The sequence below is a fragment of the Furipterus horrens genome, unplaced genomic scaffold, assembly GCF_987537825.1.
Source record: "Furipterus horrens unplaced genomic scaffold, mFurHor1.1.pri manual_scaffold_1, whole genome shotgun sequence".
Taxonomy (NCBI): domain Eukaryota; kingdom Metazoa; phylum Chordata; class Mammalia; order Chiroptera; family Furipteridae; genus Furipterus; species Furipterus horrens.
The window spans coordinates 170,575,546-170,595,221 of record NW_028327171.1 but is presented as its reverse complement, the minus strand read 5'-3'; the positions used below and the strand labels follow the sequence as shown (position 1 = coordinate 170,595,221).

Genomic DNA, 19,676 nt, shown 5'->3' with positions numbered 1-19,676 from the left:
GGATATGTTTCATTAACACAGAATTTTATAAAACTCTAACTTGAAAACTACAGTTAAATGTGTATGTTAAATTCTATAAATTTTTAAATACTGATATTGACTAACTTTTAAATAAAAGAAAAAAGAACAATTTGAATTATTCATTTCTAGAGTTCTCACTTATATATAACAGACCACAGTATTCCCTTTTCAGAGCTAACACTAACAAATCACTCTATAGCTATATATATTATTTATTCAAATTATATGAACCAAGCCCAGACACTGGTTCATGACCACTGATAGATTTCAAAGAAATTCAACTGGGCCTTCTCTTCAGAGTACAATGAATCAATCCATATCTTAAACTACATTTAAGAATACTTCTTTTTACATCTTCTACTTCCAAGTCTCAGATACTCATTAAGGTCAATGTTTTGAGCACATAATGGTGTATTAATAAATATCTTTGAATCAGAAACATCAGGAAGTAAGAAAACTAACAATCCTTGAAGGTATGTTAGTTTATGAATTATAATACAAAGTATGTTCCCAAAACAAAAAACAAGTAGGATGCTTATAAAAACTGGCTCCTCTAAATATTGATAAATGCCATGTTAAAAAAATTATTTCATTCTTATAAATACCAATAGTTGATGAAATTATCAGAGATGATGAGAACAAAATAGTCTCCAATTAGAAATAAAGTTTACCCCCAAAACTAGATAATAAACCTTGCTGTCAGGCCTAGTTCAAATAGAGTTCACATCAACAGCAGGCTTCTTCATGGTCCTTTTCAATAGATTCACTCCTCTCTGGCCCAGTCAGCCTGAGGGTAATGGATGAGGTGCACAGCACCAACAAAAGCGTCATCTGCATCCACAGGGTAACGCATTACAAAGGAAAGCCAGGCCTTTTGGAACACAGCTCAATAGATGTATTTAGAAGACATATCCATGTTAGCAATACAGAAACACTGAATTCCACATTCTTTTCATCTACTGCTTTATAAATCTTGCAAATAAATTTTTAAAAATTCTTATCTGTGTAAACATTAGGTCACACTGGTTTTTAACTTAGGATAAAATCTTTGTAACTACCATACTGCTAGAAATAATGTAGGTCATCCTCTGAGATAAAATAATCCTGAAAATGAAAATTATTAATGAATGCCTAGATTGAAGGGTATTTCTGGGGTGTAACATTTTGAAAGCAAAGTTGTTTTTCATTTTCGATAACCAGTTTGCAGTTCTTGGAAGAAAGAGATTTCATTTTACTTCTTTTCTCAAAAATACTTTCAGCACTGTACATTCAGTATGGGTAATCAATTGAGGAACTATATATCTCTGAATTTAAAAATATATAAAAAAGGCAACAAATTAGAAGTAAATAACGTTTTCTGTTACCTTCCTAACTGAAAGCAGAATCAATGTTACATCTTTATTATCAGGGAAAAGCACAATAACACTGTTATTCCCTGGCACCAATCAAAGGTTATAAAAGAAAACTAAGGACACTGTTTCTCACCTTAAGACAGAATAATCATTTTTAGAACTTTTATTTCTAAAGAAAGCAAGAAGATGTTACCAAGCAAGTATTTAGATTTATAGAATATTAGAAAAAGAAAACACCTTGGGTGTCACCTAATCCAACCATCTCCTATTACAGATGAAGTCACCGGTGCTCAAAAAAAGAGAAGTCAAATTTCCAAAAAAACTGTTAATATGTGACAAAGTCACAGACGGATTAGAGTAAAAATTTCCTAAAACTTAGCAAAGCAGTCTTCTGACTATTACATGATGCTCTCTGCCTTAAAAATTTTCCACAACGAGGTCAAATAAGCAAATAAAATGAAACACATTCCCCTGATCACTCCAACTCATATGATGAAAGAGAATAATACTAGAGATACAAGACTTAAATATCTTAATAGAAAGTGCTGTTTTCATCTATCTAGAAGACTCCTCCTACGAATGAATGTATGTATGTACAGTCTCTACAATATTTATCTGTCTTTTATAGTCTATAAAATAAGATTTCTCCTAAGTGATACTTAAGTATAGTACAGTCATTCTAGGAAACAGGTAGCAATAGATTCTCCTTATTTGCCAAAGACATCAACTTCAGTATTAGATTACTAACCATTTTATATGTATGTCTACACTCTTTGTATGACTACAGAGGAAAAAAACAGATGGAACCCAACATAATTAATTTCTCCAGAATTCAGTAAAGTTTATATAACTATATATAAAATTAACACAAAGTGAATCAATTAATGGACTTCAAGAATCTAAAATGTGTCTATGTTTATAACCCTAGAAATTATTTTATGTAAATGTTTTAAAATGTACATTCACAAACCTATAAATACAGGGTAGGGCAAAAGTAGGTTTACAGTCATGAGTACATGAAACACAGAGTTTATTCTTGTATTTTTTTAATGTACTAAAATTTAATCATTCACAAAAGCTGTAATTATTATTGTATTATTTTCCTTATAAACTACTGTAAACCTACTTTTGCCCCACCCAGTATAGATGTATTCCCATAGAATTTTCAGTGTGTATGGAGAGGGCATCTTCACAGCCTTTGACAATTATTACTACCCTTAATAACTTAAGATGGAAAACATTTAACATAAGTTATCATTACAATGAAGAGATAGATAAATGTTTCCATAAAAAGCAATGTACTTGAAGTGTTGCTGGTTTGATTCCCAGTCAGGGCACATTACTAGGTTGCACGTCAGGTCCCCAGTTGGGGGCATGAGTGAGAGGCAACCACATAGTGATGTTTCTCTCCCTCTCTTTCTCCTTTCCCCGCTTTCTAAAAAATTAGATAAGTAAACAAATAAATAAATTTTTTTTAAAAAAGCAATGTAACACACTTATGCCCATCAGTTATATTCGAAAAGATTTATTCATAAAAAATAATTCTATGTGTTACTATTGTTCCAGCAAAACCAGTTAATAATAATCCATATAAATTATATTTAACACTTATTTATCAGCTTTGTGGCATTATATTTTATATTAAAAAATTATCTGAATTGTATTTATTTTAAACTGTACTAATACATGACACACAGAAAAGCAACAATGATTATGAAAAATTGCGGAAAGGCTAAAGTCTTAATAAAAAGTATCTTACAGCCTGTTAAAAAGAATTAGAAATCTAAAACACTCGGAGATGACATTAAGATCTATAGCAGGTTAATTAAATTATTTTTACGATCGCTCTTCTTCCATCATAATAATGGGAGAGCATGATTTAAAGAATATAATTTAGACAATAATTGGATTCATTAATATTAAAATTTGTTTTGTGAAATAGTCCTATGTAAATAAGAATGGCAAAGTCTGACTGAGATTTTGTATTTTTTTTATAGCTACTATTTAAAACAATTCCTTAAATGTTCAGTAGCCATCCATCTCTGCCTACAGAGCTGAAATGCACAGACATGGTCACCACAATATTGTCAGTTTGCAATTGTTACTTTATATGGGGAAATTCCTCAGAGGGTAAACAAAAAGTATAGATATTTTAAATATCTAGTTACAGCCCTGGCTGGTGTGGTTCAGTGGATTGAGTGCTGGCCTGAGAATCAAAGGGTTGCTGGTTTGATTCCCAGTCAGGGCATGTGCCTGGATTACAGGCCAGGTCCCCAACTGGGGGAGCACAAGAGGCAATCACACAGTGATGCTTCTCTCTCCCTTCCCCTCTCTCTAAAAATAAATAAATAAAATCTTTTCAAAAATTAAATAAATAAAATAAAATCTAGTTACAAACAGGATTAGCTCTGCAATCCTATCAGTGCATAATAATAGAGAAGAAAAAATCTTACCAGATGGAGACATATATTCTGCATTTGCCCTACAAACCACTTTGATAGGCAGATTACACATTTGCAAAAAGGCCTGTAAATCAAGAGAAATAGAATAAGCATAATGAAAAATATATGCATATTTGAACACAACTTTTTAAAAATTTCTTTTCTAAATTTAAGTAATGACTAATACAATACCACTTTATTGGAAAATAATAAATCTATTGAAAGTGAAAGATCTGTATGCCAAATGAAAATAAAGTGTTATTTCACTACTAAAAAAATCAACATGACGTAGACACTAGTAAATGTAAAGCTTAAGCACTTTTACATTTAAGGAAGAAAATGTAAATTATCCACATTTATTTTACTGTATTAGTTTATGTAAGCTAACAATACTGTATCTTGCTTTAATTTTCTTAAGCAGGTGACAAAAGTTCAACTTTTACAAGGCACTACTTAATTCCACTATTCTTTATTGTCTTAGGAAAAAACTCTCAAAATGTTATTTCTGCTACTTCGAAGTTCTCTCCAATAATACTAAATATCCTAACATGTAGTTTTTATGCTCACTAGTCACTTACTAAAAATATAATTTACTTTCACTTCATTTAGAGTACAAAATTTTTATAAGCAACTTAAATATCTAACAATAGGGAACAGGACCACATGGAATATTATACAATTTTTTAAACCATACTTTTAAATAAAGAATTTTTATGACAATATTAAGTGAAAAAATACAAAATTCTTTTGACTATATATACTAATTTATTTTTCAATGTTTTTAAGGTCAGTAAACTCTTTGCCAAATCTATATGCCTTCTTATTGGTTCTCTCCACTATTCTTTGCAACGCTCAAAGCTTACTCTCCTTGTTCTCTCTTCTATTATATCTAGGTTTGTTTTTCTCTACTCACTAAATTTACCTATCCTCTTTCTATACAATAATTTAATTGGGGAAGGTATAGCTTACAATGGCTTTAATCACCACATACAAATTAGAATACAAACATTTTAGCTATTTCAAAACTGAAAGAACTACTATAAATAGCAGTCAAACATCAATTGATATAAACTAATTATAACAAGGCTATTACTTATATTAAGATCATGAATAGACCAGCCTATCCTACCCGATAAAGATTTCTCATAGGGGTTGCTATTACAAGTCATTCCTCAGTTCTACATCGGAAATCAGTCTTAAGACTCTTGCAAAGTAGTCAATGTTCAACTGTGCTCTATTTATCTAAAAGTATGTCAATTCTGTTCTTCAAATTTGTCTTCCCAAAACTCCAGTCCTCTAGAATGCTCCTCTCTAAAAATAAACTCCACATGAATCTGATCCCCCTCTATTTACACACTGATTCCAGCATTGCTCTAAATCTTATGTCTGCATATCTGATGTCAGCAAGTAAATGTAATATCTCAGGGAGCCAAGGAATAGATTTGAATAATTCTGTAATTCTGCCCCTCTCTCCAATCTCCCTCATTTTCCTACAGCCACCATAAGATAGTGGACTACTTAAAATTAGCATTCAATGTTCAGTGACTGAGCTAACCCAAGCTCCCAGAGTTTATTGTGGCAGAGGCTCTGACTTATCCCCCCATATATGTTTTCCCCTTTCTCTACAGTGGTAGAACCCACAAATTATATCTTCACATATGGCTGCCTGAAAAAAAGAATTTTATTTCCCTGGCTCCCTTATAACTGGGTGTGGCCAATGCCTAAATTATGGCCAATGAGATTTATCTGGGCAACTGCTGAGAAGTTTCTTAAATAGAAACCTTTTTTTCCTTCCTGTTGACTAGAATGTGCAAAGGATGACTATAGTCAAAGTAAACCATGAAGTACAAGTTCAGTGTTGGAGATGGTAGAGCAACAAGAGTAAAGAAGCCTAGGTAGGTATTTGATAGCCATGCAGTCCGAACCAAACCTGGATTACCTGTGTTTATAAGGAAAAGAAAAGCAAACTAACAATTTATATTTGGGTTTTTTGTCACTCACAAACTTAATCCTGACAAATTGACCAACAATTAGTTTCTGAGTTTAAGCACCACCTCCCCCCAAAAGCTGATTCCTCTGTGTCTGTGTAAGTGTATACTAACAGTCCTCTGTAACCTGCACTCCCAATTTATAGTATTAATAGTGAGCTTCCTGGTTGACCTGTAAGTATAGACTAGGGAAGTGGTTCTTCAACTTCAGTTCTGCATGCATCAAAATCATGTGGAAAGCTTTTTAAAACACACTTTGCTAGTTCCTAATTAGAGAGAATAAATGAAACAGCTCTTTCAAGAAGACTGGATGAGAAGAAAGGAGGGATTAGGAAGGTCAGCTCCCTTCTATTACATACATATGTGTCTGTACTGATGAAGAAAGGCTGAATTCATCCAAACATAAATGGGAAAAATAGTGAAAATAGGCTGAAATGACAAGAAAGAGGTAGAAACACTGACCCGCAAGATCCTTGAGGAGGTAAAAAGGGATGGAGTAAAAGCACAGGTAGAGGGATGTGTTTTTTGTCATCACAAAACAGGACACATTTTCTGTTGTAATGTAAGGTGTGTTCGGAGTCAGTGATGATGACTGCAGTATAGTAAGGGAGAAGATTAAGAAAATGAGGATATGCTTATATTCTGTGAGAAATGAAAGGAGAAATCATCTGCTAAGAGTAAGGGACTAACAGGAAATTGAAGCCCTAAGAAGAACAAAAAGAATTTGAAAGAACTGTTTAATACATCTTCCCCACTGTCTGAATAATATTCAGTTGTTAGTTAACAATCATAACACTATAAAAAAATAGTAAATATGGTATACTACATTTTGCTAAACTACATGCATAGTGGCAACTGTACTAATCGATATTCAAAAAAGCTGTACTTCAGTAAAGACATTAAGCAAAATTATAATGTTCCGTAACCAAAGCCATACCTCCAATCCTGTAAAGTTTTCACTCCTTTACTATAAATAAGTGACTTAATTTGTCCAATTTAACAACACTAAACTTACCACAGACCTCAACTGATGGCATAACTCTGGTTAGACAAAGATTAATTTACATCCCTGATTCAAAAGAAATTTTCTGAATTAATCTGTATTTCACGAAGTCTGACATCACAAACACAGGACTTTGAGGCAAACTTTAACAATGCAAAACAGAACTGTCTTCAAGAATATAAAAACTCTAAAACCAAACTAGGCTTCAATTCAAACAGTATTTCTCCTTTCTCTCGTAGGATGGAAGAAAATCCCCAAAAGTTTCCAAAGTAATAACAATATTTTCACCTTTCATTTTCTTTTTCAATCTCTTATCAGCACCCCAAATACTCCAAAAAAACAAGCATGATATAACAACCTAAAACACAGTTTACTTTCATTTCAGAAATTGCAATCTGCATGATTTTATTCTTATGTAAATACAAAGTAAAATGTAGTTCTACAATAATTATAATAATAAAACTTAGGATGACTCACCTAAGTCCTATTCCTCAGTTGGGTATTTTATTCCAAACTAATTCAAGTGCTTGACAATATAAAACATTTAAATCAGAAACTTGGCACCATTCTATCAGAATAATGATCTATAAACTGTGTTGTCCAATATGATAGCCACTAGTCATCCATGGCTATTTAACTTAAATTTAAATGAACTGAAGTTGAATAAAATTTAAATTCAGTTCCCTAGTCACATTAGCCACATTTCAAGGACTCAAAAGTCACTTGAGGCTAGTGGATACCCTATTTATTGGATAGCACAATAACAGAACATTTACGTTATTGCAGAAAGTTCTACTGGACAGAGTGTGTCTATAACAGTGGTAATCAGTGCATAAAAGACATCTTAACAAGAAAGGCTGACACCATCTGTAAGTGATTAGACTAAATATTATAAAAATAACCTGCATCAACAGTACAGTGTCCACAAACCCTGCAAGTGATCAACCAGCTATTGTTAACAGTGACACGTTAAACACCATAATATTTTTAATTTCAGAAAGAATATAGGATTTACTTATTTGCTGAGCAACTCCAGCCTATATATATGTTCATTCTTTGAATATAAATTTACTGAATGCCTAAGTACATGACATGGTAGGTAGTTTTTTAAAACACACACACATGCACACACAGAACATAATACCCAGTACCTGACTTCTAAGACTCTGAAATTTAATAAGCTTGATGTTTCAAAACATTAAATAAATTAATTAAATTCTTAACATTACAAAAATCACTGAAGAGGTAGAGTGTCAATATATTTCTTGTTTGTTTTCTAAATAAGTAAATAAAGAGAAAAAAGTAACACCAGATCACTGGTAATTGATTAAACATGAAGGATCAATCTTACATATTTACCTTCACAACTCTTCAAAAAATAAGTGAAGAAATAGAAAACGTATAAACCAGGAAAGACACAAATAATGGGAAAGGAGACCAAAGCAGACCAGAGATGTTGATCCATTTTTGTGCAATGGAAAGCAGACACAGCAAGGCAGAGGAAACTGAAACCTAACAACATACAGAGGAAAAAATCAGTACATTTACATCACAGAAATAAGAAGATTCCAAAACTGGAGAAATAAAGTACCACAGAAGGCAGAGGTGAGGGAAAGGAATAAAAACAGGAGGATTGGATGAAAGTCTGTAGAAGTGTCAGACAACTAGCTCACCCCCAATCTGGTAAGACAGAGAGTTTCAGTCTCTGGGAAAAAAACAGAGAGACTCCTGGACTCCAGACCCAAGCACAACAGAGTGAGAAGGGGAGGGGGAGGGGCAAGGGGGAGGCATTACACTGAAAAGGTTAAGTGAAAATAAGTATACACTAACTTAAGAGACCCACAGCACCCCTGGTAGCCAAGTCAAGTTCTTTCTGAATATCTCTGTAGAAAAGACCTACAAATATCGATGGTTTTATTGGGGGTGGAGGTGGGGTGGCCAACAAAATGGCAGTTCACTGTGCAATCAGTCTACAGTGAAGCTCACATCAAAAAGCCCCTCTGCGCCCCGTCAGCTTTGTAGCGCCTCACTCTTAAATATAAACTATTAGCAGAAATCAATAGATGTTTGAGGATAGCCTCAACCATAGAGAACCAAAATAAACCACAAAAAATAAATTGAGAGAAAACAGAAAATGCAGAGTACAGAAGAAATCAAAGAAAAATAATGCTTAATATTTACTGAGCACTTACTATATGCCAAGTACTTGCATAAGAGCTTCACCCTATGAGGTAGGTGTAACAAATATCCTCATTTTAAGATAAGAAAATGGGTACAGAGAGGTTAAGAAATCTGATCAAGGCATATAGGAAGAAAGGAAGGGACAAAAGAGAGGCAAGAACAAACAAAAAAGCAGCAGCAGCAAAGCACACAAAGAACTGAGCAAATAGGTGACACTGAATGATCAACAGCAACTCTAAAACCTAGACAATAACACAAAGCTTTCAAAATTCTAAGGAAAAATACTGTCAACCTAAAATTCTACAGGTGGCCAAGGTATCAGTCAAGTGTGAAGACAGAATAAAGAGTATCATACGAGCAAGGTCTTTAAATTTTTATTTCCCATGTACCCTTTCTCAGGAGATTGGCTAATGAAGAACATGCTACACAAAATAAAAATAACAAACCAAGAAGAACATGGGACCCAGAAAATATATGGTTTCCAATATAAAAGCAAAAAGAGCCCTGGCAGGATGGCTCAGTTGGTGAGAGCGTCATCCCCACATGCCAATGTTGCAGGTTCAATCCCAGGTCAGGAAACCTACAAGAATCAACCAAAGAATGCATGTATGAGTGGAACAACAATTCAATGTCTCTCTCTCTCAAATCAATAAATAAAAATTTTAAAAAAGCAAAAAACAATTCCCTGGGTAATGATGGATAGCAGTCATAAAAAAAAAAAAAACAAAACAGCTTTGAAGCCAGCCAGAAAGGAAGTGCTCCAATTAAAGTAGGGACCAAGGTTTTAAAGGTAGTATTTCCAAGAGGAAAGGGGGGGCGGGGGGGGGGGGAAGACCTGATATGTTTGACCTTTGTGAAGGGCAGCGTTACAGTTCAGCCAAAGAGTTCAGGGGAGAAAACTACGCAAATAAATTAAAGCAATTATTTACCCAAGGGAGAGAAATCATATAGAAAGAATATATTCATAGTACACTAAATATTTAATATTGAAAAATGAAATAGTAACACAGGCATCTTACCTAGAAATATAGAGATAAATACCTGGGAAAATAACACAGCTGAAAGGATTGCAAATGGTTGTCTCTGGGTATCAGCATTGGGATGGGGTAAGGGTGGAATGTGAGGCTCGTTTTTTGAGGATAAGCCTCTCATACATTGCTGGTGGGAAGGTAAATCAATCCAACCACTTGAAACTGTTTGTAATATCTACTATTAAGAATGTGCCTACCCTATCAGCCAACAATTCCATTCCCAGATGTACTCGTATACCATAATGAAATGAGGCAGATAACCACTAACATACATATACAAGAATGTTCATAGCAGTTTAATCCATGATAATCAAATATTGGAAATAACTCAATGTCCATTAACATGAGTAGCAAATTTGACTCCAAAATTCCTAGCACAAGCCAAAAAGGACATACAATATGAGAAAGGAAAAAGTAAACATAAAAGGACTATACATTTTGACTCTAAACTCTAGGAATAACATTCACTGAGAACTTTTAAAACAAATAAGTTCTAGAAGCAGTCCCAGAAGATGACACCTGCAATACTCCATGAAGATTCTAAATTCTATTTTTTCAGTAATCATTTCTGAATCCTATCTTCTCAAAACTATGGCTCAGTGTTTTGTTTTGTTTTTTTGTAAAAACTGGTTTTGAGAAATAAAAAATATTTTATTTATACATAACTGAAAATAAGGCTAGAAACCTAAAGTCCTTACAAATATCTTAAATCCTAGATTCAAAAGTTGTTATTATAAGTAACAATGTCACTGCCTTCATTAGAGTATAAAACTAGCAGCTTCTATGTTGAAAGAATCCTTTCAAATGTTGCAGCTAACAGAATATCAGGAATAGAGACAGGGATCCTATCACAGCAATCCTTCAGTAACATGGTGGCAAGGCTTCCTCCTGCTTCTCATTTCAGATCCCTCTATCTTCTGAAGCTAGCTTTCCTGTTGAAATTCCCATTTATGTGCATGGTACATAACGGGCAAATAATCATTATTAGCTCAATGAACAAATAAACAAAATAAAAACTTGAGCAATACATCAAATCACAAAATAAACAAAGAGTAGAGAACTCTAAAACTCAGTAAATCTAGTTCTAGTCGTGATATTTTTAAGAAGCAACAGAAACTTCTGATAATAAAAATATTACTAAAAATACTGCTTAGTAAGAGATTAAAACACAAAACTTATACTCAACCACTGGCTGAGTAACAAATCAATGCATTCTTTTTGAAAGGTACTTTGGTAACATCTACCAAAATTTTAAATGTACATATCCTTTGATCCAGCAATTGTATTGTGAGAAGTACATAATATGGACACGTTTGCATAAAATTATACAAGATAAATGTAAAGATATTTCACACCTAAGCCCAATTTATAGTAGCAAAATAATAACAATAGCCTATTACTCCATTAATAAGAGACTGGTTCAATAAACTGTCGTGAATCTATCAATGGAATATTCAAAGCCTTCAAAAAAGAATGAGGTCACTGCTCAACTGAATTTTTCACACTAAATTCCAAAAGACATTTCTCATTTGGAATCTCCTCTAAGGGCAACTGAATGACATGAGACAATATACACCAAATGCAGAAATGCTTTTGGTGTGATTTTTATTCTCAAAGCCTACAGCAAAACATAGCCCTTGAGACCTGCAAAAGACTACTTTATGTGGTTCAAGGCATAGCTTCCTGGGAACTAAACTCATAGGAGGATACAAGTTTGAACATCTAGAATAAATGTAAAGCAATTATTCATTCATTCATTCATTCATACACTTAATACATATTTACTGAGCACCTACTATGTATGAGGGACTGTTCCAGATAATGGAGATAGATGATAAGCAAATAAACCAGAAAATATGCACGGTAATTCCTGCTACTATATGTACTGCTATTAATGTAGGGTGGTCAGGTAAGGGCTCACCAATAAGGAAATATTTAATCATAAAACTGAAGAGAGTTAGGGAGCAAGTCATGTAGATATCTAAGAGAACAGCTCAAGTTCAAAGTTGTGAAGCAATCTTGTGCTTAAACAGGCATATTTGAGGAATAGCATTAAGACCAGTGTGACAACTGGGAAGTAAAAAAGTGAGTGGTTCAAGATAAGATCAGAGAGACAACAGGAGATCATGTAGGATTTACAGATAAATTTTAAGAACTTCAGCTTTTACTTTGAGTAAAATGGACAATTACTAGAAGGTGCTGAGCTGAGGACTGCTGGAATCTAACATTTTAAAGGATTACAAAAAGCCATACAGAGATTAGATTATGGAGAGTAGAAGGGTGGAAAAAAAGAGAACTAGTTAGAATTTTGCAATAATCCAGGCAAGAAGTAATAAGGCGAAAGTGGGAGTGACAGAAGTGGTAAGAATTCAGATTCTGGCTTTCAAGGTAGGGCTTAAAAATTTGCTGATAACTGGGTGTGAAAATAAGAAAAAGAGAGAACTCCAATGATGACTCAAAGTTTGACATCAAGAACCAGAATGATGGAACAGCCATTTACCAAAATAGAAAAAAAAAAATGGGATGAGCAGAGTTTGGTGGGAGGAGGGGGACTCAGGAGTCTAAGATGCTCTTCTCCAGTTATTACTTCTCTGCCAGACTTCTGACAGGAATGACAACTCTGCTCTCTTTTCAAAGGCCTGGAGTTGCTAATGTACAACTATATTCTTTGAACCCGGACAAGCAGGTTCTATTGAAACACTGGGAAGCCCAGTCTTAAAGGCCACCACCTCTTTTGTGGACACAGGTGACAGATCAATATTATCTTTGTCGTTACTTTCCTGCAGGTTTGTAATATCAAGGGGTTAAAAAACTGGTAGAACTAGATATTATACAGAACAAAAACACAAGGACAGTTTTTATATTCGGTCATTTCTGTCCCCTGCCATCCAGTTAAGAGCAAAAATCTTCTGAAAATTTACTGAGAAGTGAGTGACACATGAAAAAGCTACTGTCAACAGGAGTCCTTAAAATCTCAGCAACTATGGCTCAATCTTCAGAAGATTAAAAATACACATAAGCATGCAGGTCTCACAATTAATATAAGTAGGAAAGTAGAATAACATTAATGAGCAAATCAAACAAAAACAAAGCATCTCAAATATTAGGCGTATCTAGTTGCTTCAAGTCTTTATTCATGGAGAAATATACTAATAATACTCTAAAAAGAAATCTGGGGAGGAAATCAGTGAAATTAAATTTAAAGCCAAAGTCATTCATTTCTTTTACAGAAAACAATAAATATGATAGCAAGGAAACAGAATCTACAACATTAAAAACCTTAAAATATCAAATATCTTTTGTTTTAACTGCATTGTTTTTTTAAAGGTAACTAAAAACACTCAGGTCAGAAAATGGTGAAAAGGGCTCAACCCCAGTTCAATGGAAACAGCCAGCCAACAACAGGCCTGCCATGGTCCCTACATTTGCACAGGGAGGATGCTGCCTCATTGAGATGCTATCCTTACCATCATTTAGAGCAACTGACTTTCTGTTACTGACTCGTAAGTCATACCACTCTTATGACTAGACAAACCATTAGCACATTCCCACTCCTTAATTGTCACTGGTTAAGTGCCCTAGCAGAACTTAATGGATCCTAACAGAATAGATTTAAGAAGCAAGTTGTTCAAATGGAAGACTACAGTATCTTTTGAAAAATGGGAATCTTCTGCATGTCTTAAGAGTTAGTATAGAACAGAATGGAGTTAATAGAGCAGAAGCCTCTCAGTGAGACATCTCTCAGTGAAATCTTGGCCACTGACTGTATTAGCTTGAGAAAGTTCCTTTTCTTCATAAGCTTTCTGATTTCTAAAATGAAAACAATTCATTAAGCAGATTAATTGAGGTGCTATATGTAAAACTACTACTTACAATCAAAATAACAAAACTGTACACTTTGATAAATGTCTCTAAATAGATATGAGGATAAATAAAGAATATATCCAAAAGTACTTTTTAAAAGGATAATTAAAGGGTAAATATATGGTTTATGTTTTCAATATGGACCTCATATAATATAAAATCTTTTCTAACAAGGCAAAAACAAGATATTAACTAACTTTTATGAATTATTTTTCAAAATAATACACACTGATAAAACTGACAAATGAACTGATAAAAGGCCTCCACCTCCAGAATACAATCTCCGTTAGTACATACTGACCATATCTATCTTATCCATTACTTTATCCTTGGCATACAATAGATTCTCAATAAACATTTGTTTAATGAATAAGATATTGATATTCATAATAATAATTACAAACATAAGTTCATAGAAAACTAGTCATCTAAACAAAGCTCATTACTTTAAAAAATTAGATGTAACTGCTGTTAAATTCAGAGGTATTTTTAAAAGTCAATAAAATTACAAAAATCAATAAGCAGATAGTTTTTAGAAAACCGTAACAGGAATTCAACTTAAAAAATAAACAGCTGTGCAGAAATCATCAGAAACCACAATTTAATAAGCATAAATCAACTTTAAAATAGAGCAAATTCGTTACCAAAAACATGAAATGCTATTGAGAGCACATACAAACACATATCACATCAGAGGACCTTCCTTAACACAACTCTCACCTGAAAACTACTCCTGGAATATTTGACTCAGTTTTAGATACATCAACATCTGACAGCTGTAGAAAAAAAATCAAGTTCAGAAAGAAAGCAACAAAAATGATAAGCAGAACAGGAAAAGATACAAGCTTTCCCTGTTAGAAATATAAATAAAAATAAGTTGTAGGGTTGAAATTAAGCAAAAGAGTTATAAAGTAGGCAAAGGAACAGAAAGAATAATTATTGTAACCCAAGAATCTAATGCAATACCAATTGCCTGGCTAGTGCTCAATGGACAATTTCGGTGTAAAGAAAAGAAACTACCTTTGTTCTGAGTCCTATAATGAATGTCTTAAAAGTTTTCTTATTTACAGATAAAATAAATATTCCCAAGTGAGAAAAATAACAATAACAGAAAAAAGAACTACAAAATCTAAAATTCTTAGGATAAGCTAAATAGCAAATGGCAAGGATATAAAATATATTCCTTTCATTTCAATAAAATAATGGAAATGCAGCATTGAATCATTTACCAATGAGCAGTAACAGTATCTTCTTTCCTCCTCTTTATTACAAAACAAAATGAACATTGGTCTTATAAGAAAAATACATAACAATACTCCTTAATTGCACTTAAACAAGAAAGTCAGTATTGCTTCCCAATAGATATAAAAATAATATAAAATTTCAAAGAACTGCCTTTGGTTAAGTCTTTAAAAGATTAGGTGCTTTATACTAATTAATATTGTGGAATTTAAGGAATTATAAACAGAGCTTCTAAAATGTATATAAACCATATTAACAAAGTTATCCACATTCTAGATATGAACGATCAATCCATTTTCAGTCCAACTAGGTAAACTATCCTTAGACAGCAGGTTTTCTTCTTTAGGACAAAGTTTCCATTCTTTTCATAATTAAATTTGAAATATTTTATATAAAGATCCTTCAAAGACTATTTTAAAGCATACAATGCCATTTTCAGGACACAGAATGAAAACAGGTCTGAATTTTAATTCATATCTTGTTTTACTAGGACACAAAGGAAAATCTGAAATGACAACTTAAGAATTATTTTCCACCTTACTGAAAAGGCATGTTTTAAAATTAAAACCCATGAACAAATATATCTACAAAACAATTCATTTTTATATCAAACAGCTGCAGACCCTATAATTGAAATAATGTATCTAAGGTTACAAATTAAAAGTGTTAGGTATCATTCTTGAAGTGACAAATTAAGTATCTAATCCATTTAAAGTAATAGCCATATTTGTAGTTTAACATAAATTAAGACCTTAATTATATTTGTGACTATTTTAAACAAAATAACAAACTCCTTTGTACCTGGGAATGTAATTTATAGCAAAGCCAGGTTCATTTTCCAAACCAATCTATTTCACACTGCAGAAGTACTCTGGTATAATGTAATTCTTGGTGTAGAATGTTGAAAGAGTAGATTCACTAAAAGCACAGAAGAGGTTTGAAGATAAATGAAGATGCTATTCATTCAAGGGTAATTTCATCTTAGAACTATATGAAAGATGTTTCACTCACACGGGATAGTGTATGGCCTCAAATTTAAGTGTATTTTCAGCTCAAATATAATGCTGCTAGATCAATTATGTTGATATACTGTATATCTAATAATGAAGAATTCTAGCCTTTTTCTATTGAAAAAAAAAGTAATTTTTTTCATCTTAACTGCTATGCCTTTACTGCTCCATTTAACAGCAACAAATTTTAAAATCCTGCTTGCTATTTATTTTTTAAACAGAAAAGTATACAGTTGATATTCTATTGTAACTTGCAATCTCTCATAACTACAGAAATATGAATTTTTGCTAAGTTAAATAATATTTATATTAGCAAACCATTACCCTATATGACCAAGTTCCAATATTTCACTAATAAGTAAAAATAACTACTCTAATAGCCACCTAGTTCAATTTAAAATATTCTTCATTTTCACAAATCCAGTAAAACTAATTTAAATATTTTATATAACCATACCATTTATGTATTGACAGGTTAATCTTAATAACGAGCATTGTTTTAATCTGTTAAATTGTCTGCAATTTAAGTTTTATATATTTAAATCATCCCACATATTTACTATAAGCACAAGTCACAAAAATGCTTCTATATTTCTGGTATATAAAAGGTGATAAGGATAAGATATTCAATCTAAAAAACTGAAACTCAGTGGTATCAAGGAAACATCTGCAGCCTCCATTTTGCTCATTTTACAATACTGAAAAGGATTTTACAAATCCCCTTATGTAATAAATGTTCACTAAATTCTCTCTATCCCTTAGCTTCCTTTTCCTTTTCCTAATCCTGAAAGTGAATACAGAAGCCTCATTTTGTGGATGAGCAAAGCGGGAGAAATGAACAAATGTTAAGAAACTAAAATTTTATACTTTATGAAATTTTTTAAGATATCAATTTTTAAATGTTTTCCATAAAATAGTATCCTATTAATTCTATATTAAAATATATTCAGTGGTATCATCCTACTTGTATTTACAACAGGTTGAAATTAAACTGAGACAAAAAATTGCATACAACCATAAACAACTTGTTTAAAGTGAAAAGGTATCCAATTAAACTGAAAATTCAAAATCATTTCCTCCACAATTTTGTAGGTAAGCTGTACACTGTGGCCATCTGCTATACAGCATTTTCATAATCACAGATGTTTCTCCAATGCAACAACTGACATATAGTTAGGAGAGAGAAATACTCCTCCCTCTGTTCTTCTCCAATCACTACATTAGGATATCACTATTTAACCACTAATTAATATGTCCACCTAAAAAGCATCATTTGCTAAAAGGAAAAAGCAAGGGTCAGCTAACTATCGACAGATCTGATATGTTAGTGTTCATGGCCCAGCATTAATGGAGCCTATAAAAATGCTGACTTTTTATGATATAACATATTCAATAGAAAGGATATTGTTTCTTTTTCTGTTGCCTTCCCTTTCATTTTTAGACATAAAGTATTCACAAAGGGAAGGGAAGAACGAGAATATAAAATGAAATAGGGGTTTCCTTTAATCTAAGCTTAATTCTTATTCTTACTTGAAGTAAAAAACTGAGTAAGGAAAAACTAAGATTACTCTTTCATGCAACATTCTAGTAATAATCATCAGCTTGAATCACTCTCTAAAAATAAATTTAAACTTTTACAATATTTAGATTAACCCATACCAAAAAAAATGAAAAGGTCTCTTTTTAAATTAGCTTCATATATACTAAACAAAATCATCTCTAAAACTGAATAGAAATATATTTTATAGACATTAAAATATATGTATATATAAAAAAGAAAAAAAAGAATAAAATATATATATATATGTATGTAAATCTTTGAAGTCAAAATAGGCACTAATTCAGCATTTAACATCATCTTATGTTTCTACTGCTTTTACTTTTTCAAAAGAACTTCCCATTTATTACCAAACTTCAACTTCATAGTAATTCATGATATCGTTAAAACTGTGTTTATCACATTTCAAAGATCCAGAAACTGAGGCATGTTTATCTTTCACATCTTATTGTAATCTATAAATTATAAGATATAATTTGCTAGGAAATGTCAGAAATAATTTTTGAATTAAATATCCACTTATTTTTGGATAAAAATTCAAAGATTTGTATCACTGGACTGAACTGATATGCAGCACAGTGTCATGCGTATGGATTCTCCACTCAGCCTTTCTGGGCCTTCATTCTAGCTCTCCAAGTACTACTTATATAACTTTGAGCCAATTGCTTAACCTCTCTGCCTCAGCTCCTAATCCGTAAAATGGGTATAATAATACTACCTACCTCACAGTGATGCTGTGTGTTAGGATTGTCTATGATACCTAAAGTACATATAACAAGACATGGCACACAGAGTAAGTGTGTATATTCTAGCTACATTATTATTAGTGTTATTACTAACTTAATCTGTAGAATAGGAATTATAATAGTACCTACGTCATACAGCTGTTATAAAGATTAAATGAGTTAATAAGAATTAAGCACTCACCACAGTGATGAGCAAATGGCAGGCACTCACAATTTCTGGGCTCTATGACCTTCAGCAGAACTTTTCTAAGGTTCAGTGTACTCATCTTTAAGATGAGGTTACCTTACTGCAGTGTTATGCTAAGGACTGATGAGATACTTTACATAAAAACTCTTAATAGAGTGCCTTTCACAATAAAAGCATTCAATAAATATTCAATTTTAAAACAAATCTTACTCAATATTATTAAAATATTATTTTGTTTCATTTAAAGCATTCAATATTAACATTTTTAGGGTATAGAATGAAAGCATGATTACAAAAATTATGAATGCTCAAATTCAAATATGTCCTAACACTTATTTTAACAACTTCAGTGTTTTTAAGCATTGTAAAGCCTGCAAGTTTCCATTCCTGCTGCTGACATTAACTATGTGTACTTCTGTCAAAGAATCAGAAGAAGAAAATAACTAACAAGCAGTGCACATTTTACAATATGCCAGGTACTTTTTCTAAGTGCTTTATATGCATTCAACTCTCACAACACCCAAGAGAATGGCTATCATATTTCCATCATCTATATTATATCTTAGGATGAGAAAACTTGAAACAAAGAATACTGTTTAAGGTTTGCTGTATTTGAGACAGAAACCAACTGCCAATTTCTTTTGTGGAATCTACTGTAAAAGACAGCATTTGAAAAAAATCAAAACATTTTTTTGCAGAAAACTTGTAGAGTTCATATGTGTTTGTTCACACTGTATTTCTAGACATGTCAATACAAGAGCCACCAGCTATTATGTAGCTATTGAGCACTTGAATATCACAAATTGCAATGTGCTGTAAGTGTAAAATACACATCAGATTTTGAACTTAATATAAAAAACATAAAACATCTCATTAATAAATTTTGTATTAATTACATGTTAAAATGATAATATCTGGATACACTGGGTAAAGTAATAAAATATATTTTTAATTTAATTTCACCTGTTTCTTTTTACTTTTTTTAATGGGACTACTATAAAATTTTAAACTATATATATTGCCAACATTATATACATTACATATCTATTAGA

The 19,676-nt window shown here is 32.3% G+C and overlaps 1 protein-coding gene across 3 annotated transcripts in view; it reads right to left on the bottom strand.

Moving 5' to 3' along the window:
* MTX2 (metaxin 2) overlaps positions 1–19,676 on the bottom strand; it is a 58,391-nt gene that overhangs the window by 10,427 nt on the left and 28,288 nt on the right. For 2 of the 3 annotated variants that reach the window (XM_090268030.1, XM_090268027.1), the window contains exon 4: positions 3,827–3,899. In XM_090268030.1, the coding sequence (XP_090124156.1) occupies positions 3,827–3,899 (73 nt within the window). Of the gene's footprint in view, positions 1–3,826; positions 3,900–14,601; positions 14,639–19,676 lie in introns of those variants that run through there. The other variant, XM_090268034.1, reaches the window with a different exon arrangement.